General features: G+C 36.9%; 1 protein-coding gene across 2 annotated transcripts in view; it reads right to left on the bottom strand.

Moving 5' to 3' along the window:
- EDIL3 (EGF like repeats and discoidin domains 3) overlaps positions 1–16,259 on the bottom strand; it is a 252,572-nt gene that overhangs the window by 56,183 nt on the left and 180,130 nt on the right. For both annotated transcript variants that reach the window (XM_082074857.1, XM_082074856.1), the window contains one exon: positions 14,583–14,764. In XM_082074857.1, the coding sequence (XP_081930983.1) occupies positions 14,583–14,764 (182 nt within the window). The remainder of the gene's footprint in view (positions 1–14,582; positions 14,765–16,259) is intronic.

Here is a 16,259-nt window from a genome sequence, read left to right as displayed (position 1 = left end):
TAAGAAGACCTGTTTTGTGGATTCGGATCCAGGACAGAATGTTATATATGCTAATTACATGGGTGACTGTGTTTTAAAACAAAACAAAAAAAAAGAGGTGAAAGTCACCAGGATAAGAACAGGAATCTAACACTTATTTTTTTAAAAGGTAATAGCATATTTGGTTATAAAGAACCCCTTACCACTTGTTGATTAATGGGAAAAAATCAAGGATGATAGAAGACCAACAGAATATTGAGGAATTTACCCCTGTAATTTAATTACTAATGCACAGTAAAGACCTTGTAAGAAGAAGATACTTGTATAGAAATTTGAGGAAAGTATTTAAAGCCAGAAAAAAAACCTCACAAAACTGATCAGTTCTACCAGCCCTACTTAAGTTTAAGGTTATTTTGAGAGCAGCAGATTCAGACTTGACACAGACTCTGTCCATAGAGCTGCATTCAGCCATAGCTTTGAGAAGGCTTCTGGGTCCAGCAACTTCCACAGGACCTAATTCCCCCAACACACATCAGGGATTTGGCTGCAAAGTTCACAGGCAGATCCCAAGATGCCCATTGCATGGCATCATGGCATGAAGCATTTCACAAAACTTGTGTAAGGTGCCATGTAACACCTACAGGCAATAGAATCTTCCTCAAACAGGTTTTGCGCTTCAATAAGGAAGTTTTCTGGGGCTGAAACAGATGATGAATGCTGAAGCACTCAGGTAAAACTGCGTGTAAGAGAAAGCCAGTAGTCCGACATCAATTCATTTAAACCTGATGCTACAAGAAATAGATTGTGGATGCACCACATATGGTGGATGGTGCAAACTCACCGTGCTGATATTACAAAAAGCTCAGCTAGAGGACAGGTATGGCAGCCAGCTCAAGTTAATAGACAGTGTCCAGGCACAAGATAAAATAACTGAGAGTCAGTACTGTATAAGCTGTTGAAGGATAAATTCATGTACTGCCAGTTACTTGGTGCCTTCTATACCATGTCATATAGCCAAAAGTAAGTAAAAACAAAACCACTCGAGGCATACTGCCTCGACTACAGTGTATGCTCAAGAGCTGGGGAATAAAATTGATTCTATCAGTTTAAAAAGTTCCCAGCACTCCTTGAAATTTCTTTTAACCTTGTTCCTTACCACAATCATCCTGATTCCATGATTAGATCACTTTTATCATCACAGCAGGTTATAGAGTCATGGCCTCTCTCAAGAGGAGGGGAAAAAGTAACCAGCGTGCTGTGTTTCCTGCTCTCAGCACTGATTTTGTGTGAGTAATTACCTGTTAAGGAGTTTTCACTGGTGTACTAATGTTTTTGAATGCAATGACTCACATAAATCTGTTGTAAGATGCTAAATCATTCAGCTGCCTACACTGATAACGACATAGCCAATCAAGATTTTACTGGAACTCTAACAAATCCATATATGAAAAGAAATAAAACAGATGAATATTTTCACAAGAGAAAGTGGCAATACGAGCAAGGTAATTTTAGAAGTTCCTCTGGATGCTTGTTTCCCATAAAAACAGGAGGGTATTCAATTAACAGTCCAAAGGACTCCACAAAACTAAGACCAAAACTAACTTCCTGGCATGCTTAACAAACCTTAGTATTGGAGAAAAAAAAATAGAAGTCATAGTAATAATAGATCAATGTAATAACAGAGATTAGGGATAGCATGAGTGGAAGAAGTTCATATTCCTATTCGATTTGTGATCAACTATTAGTATATCCAGTGTGCACAAGCTATGTAGTTGACAAAAAAAACTCCCACAAACTTAAAAAATCAGTTGCATCAGTCTTGTCTGCAGTATTATATGTAGGAGAGGAAAAAAAGGGATGAAAAGATGGAGTGACTTTAGGAAGACACCGTATGTGATGCTCCTGGCCAGAATACGTAACCATATTCACCTCATTTGTTGTTGCAGTGTTAGCAATAACACCAATATTTCATACAGAATCGGTTTGTCTGAAGTATACCTTAAAAGCAAACTCTCAAGAAATGCTCAGATGAAAGCCTTCAGAAAATGTTCGGTCTTTGAGAGTGCAAATGTAATTTTACATGAGCCTTTATTCATAAACAGAAATGCGGTTTATGGAGAACTATGGTGTTTACTTGTTTCAGTTATGAAATAAAATAACATGGCTATAAATAATTCTCCACCTTTTCTAGTGCTAAGTATATGAATTTTTACTAATACTCTATATTGTTCATATAAAAATAGGGTTGAATAGGAGAACAAGGTTATACTGGCATTCAAAGATTTATTACAGTAACCCTTCCCTGCTGATTTCATCAGTTTTTGAAGGATTGAAATCTAATTTTCTTGTATTTTTTTTTTTTTTGAGTCGTAATTCTGATAAAGCTAGAGAGAAAGCACCCACAGAATCGTTTTCTGATTAAAAATAGATACACTTGCCAATGGAAATGTTTGTAACAATCTCAGGAGAGGAGGAACCTGACATGATTCCCTCAACACTGGGAAATTTAGTGAGCCTGAAATTTCTCTCCCAGGCTTCCTTTTCTGTCTTCCAGCGCTGGAGGCCCTGAACACGTCCAAACATTGCTGCTTCACCCTCATGTCACATCAAGGGCAAGCGGTTGCAGAGCAGGGCTCGGCGTGTGATGAGGTTCAGGAAGGTTGGAACAGGTCAGGTACTATTATCTTCCCCATTGCAAAGCATCACTGGCACCTGGGTATAAGGTGCTTATGTATCTTGCCTGTCTGTGTCTTTTTGTTACTCTCCTAATCAGCACTGTCAGCAGAGCTTCTCCAGATTTAGCAGAGGGCATTAATGCAGTCAGCATAGTAGCAGTGATGTGTGTTTTAACCAGCATCCAGATTAGGTAACACAGTGATTTATCCACAGGAGCAATCCAGCTGTTGCTGCTGTTCTGGAAGGAGGTTTATTATGTGGAGAAAAGCCAACATGTTTTATCTTATAACTGATAATCCAGAAGAACTAACATGTTCATTTGCTGCAGGTCACTTTACAAATAACTCCTAACGTGATTGTGGGATTGTACCTTGGAGACAAACCAATTAAATACCCTGTTATTTCTAATCTCAGGCCCTTTTTGTTTCACTTGCATGGATGCAGATCCGGCAAAGCCTCTTCATAACTTTGCTACTAAATCCTCTGCAAACTCCCCCTCCCAATACTGTTGTTTCCAGAGTGCCTCGCCAATCTGTCATATCTTACGGTAACAACAAACATATCTTGTGTCTTCCCTGTACTCACAGTTTAGCCCCAGCCAACCATGTGAAAGCAACTCATCACCTTTGCTATCTTCAGCTAGGCTATTGATATCCTTCAAGTCAGACATGTTGAATCAGGGACGTGAATTGACCCAATAATTTAATTTTACTTTCTGTTAAAAGATCAGAATATAAGTTAAACCCTGCTTGTATGAAAAACATAAATACAGAGATCATTTGGCCCATGTAATACTAGTATGGAGGAGCATATATTATGAATATTACCAAAACCACTTCCTTTGTTTTTTGTTGAGAACTTTCACTTTATGTCTCAGCTAGATTACATGTTTAGGCAGACTAAAAACTTGCTTGGTCTATTTCTTCTTATTATTTAGTCATTACTTTGATCCCAAACGTAGTTGTTATGAATGCCACTAACTGCATGATATGAAGTATTAAAATATTGGCAAGTTTAGACTGCCATCTCAAGAAGAGACCCATAATCAGTCTCATGTTGTTCAGAGGTTTGTAGCTCTGTAAAATTTCCTCCCACTTACAAAGTATTGATTGAATGGCTATTAACTACTTGCAATATCAGATTAGCTAAAATCCACTGAAGTTGTTCACTGCTACTATCAATTCCTATATATACCTTGAACTTGTGAATACTCTTCCTGGTTTTGCCATGCTAATACCTCCCAGAAAGAACTTCCCCAAAATGTCTAGAACACTTCTTAAAGTACGAGCCAAAGAATGAGTAAATAAAAATGTCAGAGAAAATACCTATATCTATTTCCCCTAGTAAAACAGCTTTGACCAATAGTTTCTAGAGGTTAGAAGACATGACAGGTCACAGAAACAAACATGCACTTTTCTTTTAATCCTACATGAGAACCCTTTTATTTAGAGAAAATAAGTAAATTCAAAAGATAGAATACTAAAATCACCATGAAAACATATTCAGGAAAGACTCTTACTGTGCCTATTGCAAATATCAAAGGTATTTTCTATCGCATTTTTTCCTTTTGTTTTGAAAGCACTTTGTTCGTAAAAATTCTGACAACCAGAGTTATTCAAACCTTGCCCTGACACACATCAAGGACAACTGGGATGAATTCCCACTCTGACTACAGTGAGCTTTGTCTTGGTCCTATGTATCTTCTCAGACCAAGAAATGTTAAGCAATAAATAAATGTGCTAGAAAATGATGTCTGTTGCCCAGATGAAGGAATTATCTTCATTATCTTTGAATATTAAAGCTGAACATGGAATTAAGCCCATCCATTGAAAGATGGAAGCTGAAGAAAAGACTCAAACATATGGGAGATTAGACTTCCCTGTCACTGTGATATTCCTACTAGGATGTTGTGATCATTGCACATGCCCAACTTATTTTAACATAACACAATTTTAACAACAGCTAAAGCTACTTATTTCTTCCACCAGAATAAAACCAGCAAGTATTAATCGTGCTATCAAATGTTGTACAAACAACCTGTGCACGGGCCACTTCTTAACCATAGTTCATTAAATTTTTATGCAGCTTGTCTGTAGAAATTAAACTCATTATGACTGCAAAGGAATGGCAAGAGTTGACCTAAAGTGTAATTCCACACGAGAGGATGCTCATGGGCTGTGCGATGGGCAGATTTCCTTTCCTATGCAATCTTGGCTATGTCAGCCTTGGGGGATGCTGCAAATCCCACAGCTCAGACCAGGTCTAGATTTTCTGCAAGGAGTCCACAAGGAACAAGCGACACGCTAGATCTGTGTTTGCAGACTCCTCGTGAGCAGCCACTTCTCATGCTAACACTCTTTAGCAACCCTTCCTCAGTCAATAATAATGTGCAGATCAGTAATGAAGCACAGTTCATAAAATACACATATTTACCCCCTTTCTTCCTTGATAAAGATCATTTTAATCGTCATATACCTACTTAAAAGTTTCTATTTCAATGAGCCTGGCAACCATAGCTGGCTTTATGCTGCCTATCATGCTGACCATACCATCCTTTGCTCTTCCCATGTACCTGCAAATGCCTTGCCTAGTTAGTGCAGAGTCTTTTTAGATGTCAAATTATAGAGAACCTAAAGCATGTTGAAATTCCAGCTGTAACTAGGACTTCTGACTGATCTGGTAGTGCTGCTGATAGTTACAGCAACTGTTAGACTGTGTTCACTTCATGACAACATTTGTGGGAGAAAGACAAATTGGAAAATATGAGTATGTGAAAGCAATCCCTCCCATATATTGTCATATTTGAAAATAATCTGTTGGTTGCTATGAGACTGGTTGTGTAGGGAGAGAGGCCAAGGTTTTAGATGGACACAAGTGGAGTAAAGAAGTAGATTAGTAAGCACATAGCGGACAGATGGCTTTGTAACTGACAAAAAGACTTTGCCACTCAAACGATTTTTTCACCCACAAATGCTACTACAGAAAATGAAAAGGTGACTCAGATGATTAATCCTGCCTGAACCTTAAGAAATTGGCTGAATCTTGGTTGAATCACAACAAATACACTCACGATATATTTTTCATTGTCTCTTGAAATTAACCAATAGACAAAAAAGTTTATATATAAACATAAAAAAGTTACACTTCTGTGAGACTTAACAATAATTTTAATTATCTCTGCATTTTTCCTCAAAATACTTTTTCCTTCTACAAAAGCTGACATGCAATAGATTAGATTAAAAACATTAAAAGTTGCTTGGTTTTGCAGTAGACAAAGAAAAAGCCCTCAAAATCTGAAAAGTCTCATTGAAAGACTCAAGACTTGAGCTATGTCTCTTTATCTTAACCACTCATGGAATAAGAAGGTTTTAAGAGTGCAAGAGCAAAATACATTCTATTTTTCAGTCCACAGAATTGACGTTCCACTGAAATTAAAAAGTCTTCAAGATTGCATGCACACATCATCATTTCCAGAGGAGGTCAAGGAGTGTGAATTTACTGTAGCCCTTGCTTTCTGCTGTGCTATGTTGGTGCTGTTTACCTCCCATACTTCCAACAGCCTGTATAAAAGAGCAGTTTTTCCTCACCAGCTGTAAAATTGCAGAGAAATATAGAGGTGCAGCCAGGGACTGCATGCATCCTGTCTTACATGAGAGCTGTACCAAGGCTTTTCCTATATTTTCACCCTGCAGATTGCTCTGTGCTTATGTTACCTACCTACACATATATGAACTCAGCATATACTGCTCTGGGGCCATCAACACAGAGGTAAGTGTATATGCATGCCTCTGTACCATACAAAAAAAAAAATCTTAATATATTGGCATGTAATTTTACTTTTTCTAAAACTTTATATCTTGAACCTTAGCTGTGATAAAATAACTTGAAACAGTTTTTTTTTCTAGAAGTCAAGCCTTGCAGGAGAGTAACTACAAGTGAGGAACATTTGCTTTGCTGTTTTTGAAAGTGCATGTTTACAACACAAAATACAACTTGAGTATTGCACATCAGCATAATATCATTTTACAGAATTAGATGCTGTCCTCCCCAAAGGAGGACTGTGATGCCCACCCATCACTCGATTACAGTCGGTGAGCCAACACATAGGTGCTGAGGCACCTCCACATGCAACATATTATTGGCACAAGAAACCAGATGGACACACATTTGCTCATTTCGGTGTGTCACCACTTGCTGGTTTGATTACTTTTAATATCAGGATGATAAACGTGAAAAATAATTAAGTCAAAATAGATGGTGCTACAGATGCATGAAACAATGCATTTAAAAGTACTGTTGCTTCAATCGTTCAGCCATATTACATGGAGTAATTAAGGAAAGCTGGCAAGCAGGCTGACAAGGCATGTTATGGATAGTGTTTATAAAAGCATCAAGTTTCTGTTGCCATGGGGATGCTAACTCTGAACCGACTGCTTTTGTGTATCTGAAACCTCAATCAAAAATTGTATGAATATATGCGTGTGTGGGTGTTTGTGTCTACAAGGAATGAAACTAGGAAATATGATATAAAATAGAAACTAAGTTATGGGACACAAGGGAGTATCTGGTTGATTAAACTAACAAATAGGCTCACAGTCCTTCTATTTTCTTGTCTGTTTTGAGTACATAAATTATATTTATACCTGTAAACTAAATGTATACTTGTTGAGGGAAATCTGTAGCCAGCAGACATTGATATTGAGTTCACTGAAGCCAGAAAACTTAGGGCAGACTTTCACCAGCTGATGATGTCTTATAATTCCTGAAGTACAAAGGTCCTGAATGAGATAGTTTTGAGATAATTCAACTGCATTTTCTTTATTAGCTTCTGTTTTTCCCTGACAAGGGCTTTCAGGTACTTATTACCACTTGTCAATAACCCCCAAGGAAATCCTCCCATGACTTTAAGTCAAATTTTGGATTACTGACAAAAAAAGCGCCAAACTTCAACATTTTTTTCAGCATTTAATTCAGCAGATTAAGTCTTCCTGTATGGTTTGAGTCACCTTACATGATGACTCTCAGATTGTATTTTTTAAGGTTCACTCGGCCACATTATACTAAACTGGGTGCTATATTAAGTAATATTAAATATTTAATCTATGATGACAGGTATTTTTGGAAGCTGATACAACAGTACTCATGAATGAGGAAATGAACTTTGACAAAATGAGTGGTTTGACAGATGGTAGTTTGCTTAGAGCTCTTCCTAACAGATGTCTGAATGAATGTTCTGCAAGACCTCTGTGTATTTTGGGTTTTAACATTTTATTAGCAAATAACTATCACCTGGTGCATACTTGTTCTTTGGAAGTTCTTGATGTGGAAGATAGTAATTCTTTTCCTTGTATTTCATGGAGAAAAAAAAAAAACAACACTTTATTGATTCCTGCTTGGGGATAAGAATTATGTAACTTAGAAAGTCTTTATTAAAAGTACACTTTTTGTGTGTCAGAATAGTTATGGTTAGCTTGGTAAGACTTACAGACACACAATTAACTAGGCCAGTATTAGGGACTGCAAGGCCTCAAAATGTGAAGCTGAGAACTAGAGACGGGATTGAAACCACAGGTCGTGTGGGAGACACTTGTGTAAAAAACAAATTAACCCACAAATAAAAGCATACGTTCTACCTACCAGATACAATATTCCAATGTATTTAGATTGAAAAAGCAACCAGAACACATTCTCAGTAATTGCTAAATAAAGAACCGACATGTCTGCCGGAGTAGAAACTAGAATTTAGATTCTCTCAAACAAGTATCCTAGTCGTTGTGCTGCACAATTCTTGTCTTACCTCACTGATTTTAAACTACCTTAATGTAAACGTCATACCCAAGAACACATCAATACACTACTTAGTCCTCAGACATATTTTCAGTGAATGCTGTGTATAGGCAATACATAAGGCAATAAATACATCTTGTGCTCCTTTTTCTCTGGATGAAAGTGCTGATCAGCCATGCAGCACGCCGGCTCTGCACTGGACATTTCCAGGCATTTCATGGGATGCTCAATGTATTGGTCCCTAATTCATCGCTCTGATTTCTGCTGTGGGAAACAGCTTTGTAAGAACTACAATTTTGTGGCTCTACGTGAACTTAGTTGACCTTAAAATTTTAAATTATAATACACAGGGGCCTTGGAGAAATTTACCCTGGATCTGCCAGGGTAGATTACTTTCCCTCACAGATCTCTAAAGGAAGCCTACTTGCTCATACTTTTAAGAAATATAATGAAGAGGTTTTTTTAGAACTGCACAAAGTTACTAAAAATTAAAAAAAAGTAGTATTTAAAACACATGTACTGAGAAGGTAGAAGTAAACAAACCAAATGTATTTTGATTTAGACTAAAATTTAGGCTAATATATTCAAACTACCAATCAGGAGTTGAGCACCTTTTCAATCAAACTGTTGTATCTCAAAATATGGAGTTTCATCTGTACTTAGGCATATAGCATCAGAAAAGCCATTTAGAGAAGAAATGAGAAGAATGTTAGAATTAGAATGCTCTTCTCATATATTCTAAACAAGAATTCTAGATTTTCCATTTTGACATGACATTCGACATTCAAAAATTGATCCAAAAATATGAATAAAAATATAAAAAATTAATGCAAAAATATGCATTATTTGAAGAGGAAAAAAAAAACCCAAAGAAATGTTTTGGACAAATTGTATGAAATAAAAACTAGGGGAAAAAGCTAACTACTCAACCTGAACAACTTTATTTCCCATTTCTTGATTCTGCAACCAAGCTGACCAGGCTAGCTGTTCTGCAAATGAATCCTGCTTCTTTTTGCAATAATAAAATTAAATATTTGAATATTTTATTAAACAGCCAATTGGTAACCATACTGATGTCTCTGTATGAATGGTTCCTAATATTTTAATGAGGGATAACAGAATAGCTTTTTACAAAATAGCTTTTTTTTTTTTTTTTCCCCTCTTTAAAAACTTACATTTATATACAACAGTCTACAGCAGCAGTTCAGCTGTTCAATCACAGTTTCCACTCAGTGGTATGATACTTAGTTCATATTCTTCAGATGTAATATATGCCCAAATCTGCTTTTGGTGGCTGTGGTTTAATACTGGCCTCATAAAAATTCCATATCTAAAAGATCACAGAGCACTTTAAGAAGAGCTGGTAGTCCCTTGTACACCATTCATATTATTGCATCATCAGTTACATTCCTCAAAGGGATCCTCTTCACTATCACAATCAGGAGATGAGCAGAAATTAAGGAATCTCTTGTTCTTAGATGTGATATCTCAGTCACAGTGCAACAGCAACAACTGAATGGGAACCAGCAGGCACTTCTCCTTCCTTTTTGACTGGCTACAGACAGGACAAGAAAATCAAATTTAGCCCATCCTTTCCTTAACTAAAACTTTCCTTGACCCTTTCTGACATGAAACATCACCTTTGCCAACTGTAGCCATGTTTGCTGCCCGATGCTTCCTACCAGACTTCACTGCTGCCTAGCCTTAAATCTAATACCTTTTACCCTATACCTCTTCTATGTCTTTACCCACCTTCTTCTTTGTTCTAAGACTGTCACATATTTCTGAGGTTGATATTCTTAGGAGTCCCAGCCCAGCCTGCCTTGTGATGCAGCGTCAGGAGCCACTGAAGTTCAGCTGTGAGCTCCTTCTCCATTCCAGGCTCCCTGATGTAAGTGGTATAAGTCCTACTGTTGCTGGGAAAATTAACTTTTAGAAAGGTTCATCTATGGACTGAAGACCTGCATTATTTGCAGAACAAAAAAACCATACCTACTCTGAAAGCCTAAAGAAGCGGGACTATTAACTTATGGGACAACAGTCACCTACCTTGCTCTCTCACCCCCGAGAGAACATTTTTCTGCCAGTTACTTATACATTTTAATTGCATGACTTAGGATTTTGGCACTGTAGACTTGTACTTACACTGCTAATTATACCAAATCTCATCTTACAGTTTTCTTTATGTCATTCCAGTTTCTGTATTTTTGGTATATTCACCACTGCTGAGGTCTTTGTGTATTACAGGAATAGTAACTGTAGCGATATATAAAAAAAGACAATATTTTATAGAAGGAAAGGGAAAACAGCCATGAACAGGTGCAAAATGAGTTAAGAAAAATTAGGTTTGGGTTGTGAAAGTGGGGGAGAAGAAGAAATGTCAGGGTACAGGCATGGATTCCTGGGTTAGAAATCACTAGAGAGGAGTAACATTTAGAAAGTCCTGTGTTAGAGATTAACAGCAATTAACAGCAATTAACAGCAATTATGGTTTTGCATACGGTAGAGAGGGAATAGAAACAACTGTCCTGGCCATGACCATCTATACTCTGCTTCATACTGCTCTAAGGAAAAATATAATGAATATAAAAATACAGATATGTGCAAGAAAGTAGCAGGGATGGAATAAGAGAGACAGTGGAATAAGAATAAAAAGAAACACATTATTTTGCAGGCATGAATGTAAAGGAGGAAAAAAAAAAAAAAGTAAAAAGAGAAATCAGTGTTTTCTTATAAAAAGAGTTTTGACATTAAAGACTGGTTACCAGAACAGGTAAAGTGACCATTTGGGTTATATCTCATGAACAATTAACAAAAAATAGAAATGTGGGATTTTTTCCTCATTGCATTTGGAAACATTAAAAGGTAGTGTCACTAATAAAGTGGTAAGCATGGGCTATTTTATCACAGTCAACCTACAAGGAGACACAGAGGACAACAGAACTTTAAAATGGAGATATGACTTACTCTGACTTTAATTTGCCTTCAAAAACATGGTCACTGACCCTTTAAATCATGAGCCAATTACAAGCATTGTAGTGCCATTACTAATTACATGCTGAGAGTGTAAATTTAAAACGGCAATTTCAATTTTCAGTTCATTGGGAGAATGCAGGAAAATGAAATTGCATACTAATTAGTTCATATGTGTCAGACACCTGAAAGATTAGACAAAAAAACTCTAGGCTCATTACAAGCGAGTTATAAGCAAAGCACTCAAACCTTTCGTTTGCCAAGCTGCATATAAATAAAGAAATTAAATGACAAAGAAAATTGATAATGATGGAACGCAGAAAAAATAGCTACAGGCCTGTATGTACTTATACTTTGGAGGATTTTGCTCATTATATACAGCTTCCTTTAGAATTTATCTAGCATTAGAAACTATAAGAGGATAACAGGCTACTGCTTGAGGTTCACTTTGCAGAATGTTAATTTACATTTCCTAAAAATGGTGTTTCTGGCTTTGTAACTTTCCACTTAATCTCTGCCAAACATTCACAGTGTTTTTCAGGAGCCATCTTCTGGACCAGCTGCTTTGTCACTCAGACCAGAATGGAAAATGTCCCATATACAGATCCCACAAATTAGGATGTGGGAAGAAGCTGGTGATATGATAACAGAACTAACAACTAAGAGCAGGCTATTGTTATGGGGAGGATTTTTCTGACAAGACCAGAAAGAAGGTAGACAGAAACTTGGCACAAATCAGAGTGGGCTGACTTTTTGTAACCTTCTACAAATGCTTACGAAGTATCTCCTCGGCCATTATAGGAGCGGTGGAAAAGTAAGATAGGGATTTCTGCTTCTCCTCTCAACAGAAACTGTTCACCCATACAAGGGTCAGGCAGTGTCTGTCTCAAGAGCGCATTTCATGCTTGAAGAACAAGGCAGTGCACTGATGTAAAGAACTGCTATGCAGTGCATAAAGTGTGAGTTTGTGGAGGTCTGTATCCTTGCCAAATCAAATCAGGGTTTCTGCAGAAGACTAAAAAGCAGTTTTTCTCTACAAGTATCATCTCCCCGACACATTTAGATTTTCTGTTCCTAGGTGTTCTAAGGAGAAAAGTCTTCAGAAAAGGCGGGGGGGGGGGAGAAAAGTTATCTCAAGATTAAAACTTCTGGTTTTGAATTACACAGTATTTTTATTTTTAGTCTGAACTAAAAAAAAAAAATAGAATACTTGGAAAGTTTTGTGAAAATTATAGACCAAAATTTATTTTCAAAGAAAAATTAGAAGAAAAAGAAGGGAATGCTAGGTGTTTAGTACACATTAATAATATCACTTAATTAGCTCCTAGAAAAGTCCTTACATACTGTGGCTGTCAAAATTACAGAATAACCTACATGGGATTTGCATTACCTAGTTCATTTAATTCCAAAAATGAAAAATTGTTCAAATATGGTAGCTTGGGCTGAGATTTGTAGACACATTTTCCCATTTGTTTGACCTTCCTTCCAGGTAAGAGCAAAGGGAAGACTTCCCTGGGAGCAAAATCCAAGGCAGAATTACCTCTGGTCTGGGTAGAAACCTGCACAGCTGCCACCATGGCAGGTGGTGGCTCTGACAAGCACAAATGTGGAAGCAACAGACCATTATCCATCCTTATCCAGTTCATCTCCTGGTAAAGACACATCTAGGGGGCCAGTGCTAAATGGTTTTCATTTTTTCCTCCAGCTCATTTAATAAAGCTCACACTTTAATGCAGTCCAAAAAGTACTGTAACACAGACTTTTTCTTTATCCATTAAAGTTACATTAGTTTCCTGCTCCTGTGAAAATAATTCTGTCCAAGTCCCTTAGCATTATTCTTGCCAGTTCTTTTTCAATGTATAAATTTTACAGACTACCTAACCCCTCTGCTGTTTATGGAATAAAACTGACTTAAGATGCATTGAAGGGCCATTGTGTTTTCACTCTGCAGTGAATAACAAACAGCAACATTGGCTTCATTTTTCAGAACTGACAAAACCCAGCACTCTCACCACACCAGTTTCAGAAAGCTTCATCAAACAGCGTTTTGTGCCTGCTTCCCAGACAGGAAAAATGAACAGGTAAACCTGCTCACTTTTTCCCCAAACATATGGCAACTGCTCAGAAAAATCATAAATGATAGTCAGTACAAAAACTTGAATATGAACACAAATTATGCCATGTACATGAAGGTAACTTCAAGAAGAGTGTGTCTGACACACCCAAGGGACACACAGATGGTTCAACTTAGCGCTGATAGACAGGATGCTCAAGTACCACCTTTTGCTGCTCCTGTGGTGGGTTTACTGGGAGAGAAGAGCTATCTTCATGTTTTGACTGCACTGACCAGTACAAGAGGTTGTCCCATACGTATCTAACATCACCTTTATTAACTAACAGCTGAAAACGGTAAAGCTTAGCCTAATTCACATATCATGAAAAGACTGTAAATGTAATGAGATACAGCTTAATTACTTTTATCAAAGTCATTTGCTGGGTACAAAGAAATCCAGTCCACAAAAGAAGGCACTGCCATTTGAATCATTCTAGCGATAACATCCTTGAGTGGAAATGAAAAAACAAATGTGTATTTTCAGCCCCATGGATGTGGTTGAACTAGCAGTTATTTCAACTTTAACTAAAAAAGTTCGTGTTATTTCCAACGTATGCACACAATGCTTAACCTGTATGCCCAGGGCAGCTCAGCAGGGAGGACAAACTATTCCTGCAGGCTCTGGTACAGCCAAAATCACATTAAAGCACTCTAGAATGATGCCCAAGGAAGGCCGCATGTGTCAAAGTATCTCCACCATGAGATACTGCTGTGAAATGCTACTAAGAACCTAATTAACAAATGTAACATATGTGGAAAACACCTTCATTGAAGAGAGTCTTTACAAATTTGCTTCCATGGTTTAGAGACACAATGGAACATATGCATACTTTTTTCTTTTTTTTTTTTCTTTTCTTTATTTTTAAATTTGTGCATTTGGAAAGTTGAGATGATTACTGTTTTGCAACTAAATAGTCTCTTTTAGTCTAGGCTGCACTTCTGACAGTGAATAAGAACCTAGCTGTTAGTTTACCACTTGTCTTTATCAGTTTCTTAAGTGACTCTGGCAATTGAGTCAAGGAGATCTTTTTTCCTCCTCGGCTCCATCTGTTACCTGAATCCATGGCCATCTGTCATTTTCTGCAGCAGTCCAAGCATTCACAAGACCCTTCTTATTAAGTCGTGCATAGTATGGGTACCATTTCTGGAGTCCAAAAAGAGCTCGATGAGTGGATGATGCAGTAATTTGTTGGTTTGACACAATTCCTCCTTCTATCCCTAGTGGGCCAGAGCATCCTGTGAATGGAAACAAGAAAATAAATTAATGCAACTGAAATCATCAAGTCTTCTGAGTCCTAAGTTGCTGTAATTGCAAATAGCGTGCAAATAAATCCAAAGTGTCGTGTCAAATACGTTATTAGAAGAGATTTAAAACACTTGAGTAGAATTTTTTTTTTTCAGAAATAATAAAAAGTACAAAAATGATGCTTGTAAGTAACTATTCCCATTGCAAAATTAATGAAATAGTTTAAGCTTTCATTTTTTTTTAATATTATCTGAAGAGTTATGAGTTTGTCTTTACAGATATGATGAAAGAAAATAATCCTTAGATTCAAATATTGAAATAGTTGCTAAATGCAAATTTGAAATTTTGTAGTTGCTGCAAAGTACCTTATTGCTGCTCTTGCAATAGAGGTTAACATTTAGCCAATATACTATCTATTGTTATTGCAGTTATGAAATATGAAACTAGACACATGATGTTGTTCAGTTACATTAAAAATAGTTAAAGGTCTTTTACATCTAACAAGCAAACCACACAGTATATATTCAACTGTAATGTTCAAATGTTCAAAATTTCATGTGTGACATTCGTCATCAACTTATTCACCTGAAATACTCGCAGATTGTAATCTAAAAAAAGATTTAAAAAAAAAGTCCAGACATTTCTGTATACACTGTTTTCTGAAGCTACTCCATTTGGGTACAGGAACAAGTGCATCAATTTATTATGAGCCATCCAAACAGAGAAAAACTTGAAAATTCATTATATGTAAATGATTGGCAGTCTTTTGAATACTACTGAATACTCCCAACCCTTTTGAAATATTTTTTCTCAGCTCAATTTTGAGACAGGAAATACTGTAGCAGCTGATCTTGCTCAGCTGCCAAAAAGATCTCGTGCTTTGTGGGTCAACTGCCATTCAGCAATTTTGAACACAACAGAATAGAGCAGACATTTACTTACACTTTAGGTTTCCTCAGATGCCTGGAAGTCTTTCACCTTAAGCAATACTAGAGAATGAACTCTGAAATGGTACTGCTATGAAAACCTTACACTACACTCACAAACACTCACCAATAATTTAATTCCTCATTAACTTAAAGACACAGAAAATAAAAAGTGACCAGTGCAATTTGCTTCTTTAAGCAGAAGCTGAGGCAGAGAGAGTGCTGAGAGTCACTGCAATAGAATCTCTGGGTATTGTGTGTCGCTGATAACGGAGACAAATACAAACAAAATTTCAGTTTTAAGTTGTCTATGGAGCAAGGGCCATGGACAAGCACATGCTTGTACTAAAACACACATACAGCTGGATTTCAAGTGTGTTACTTCTTAAATGTAAAAAGTGGTTTACTTTAAGGATATGTTTAAACGCTTCTATGATTCTAAATGAAATCCTGGCCCCATTGAAACTAACTGACTTGCAACATCTGATGATTTCATCCAGATTTTTAACTATCAACGAAACTCTGCTAGAATCTAAAGCCCAAGTTCTACTTTTCTGTG

Source organism: Streptopelia decaocto, assembly GCF_964273445.1.
Source record: "Streptopelia decaocto genome assembly, chromosome: Z".
Taxonomy (NCBI): domain Eukaryota; kingdom Metazoa; phylum Chordata; class Aves; order Columbiformes; family Columbidae; genus Streptopelia; species Streptopelia decaocto.
This window is presented reverse-complemented; position numbering and strand designations above follow the sequence as displayed.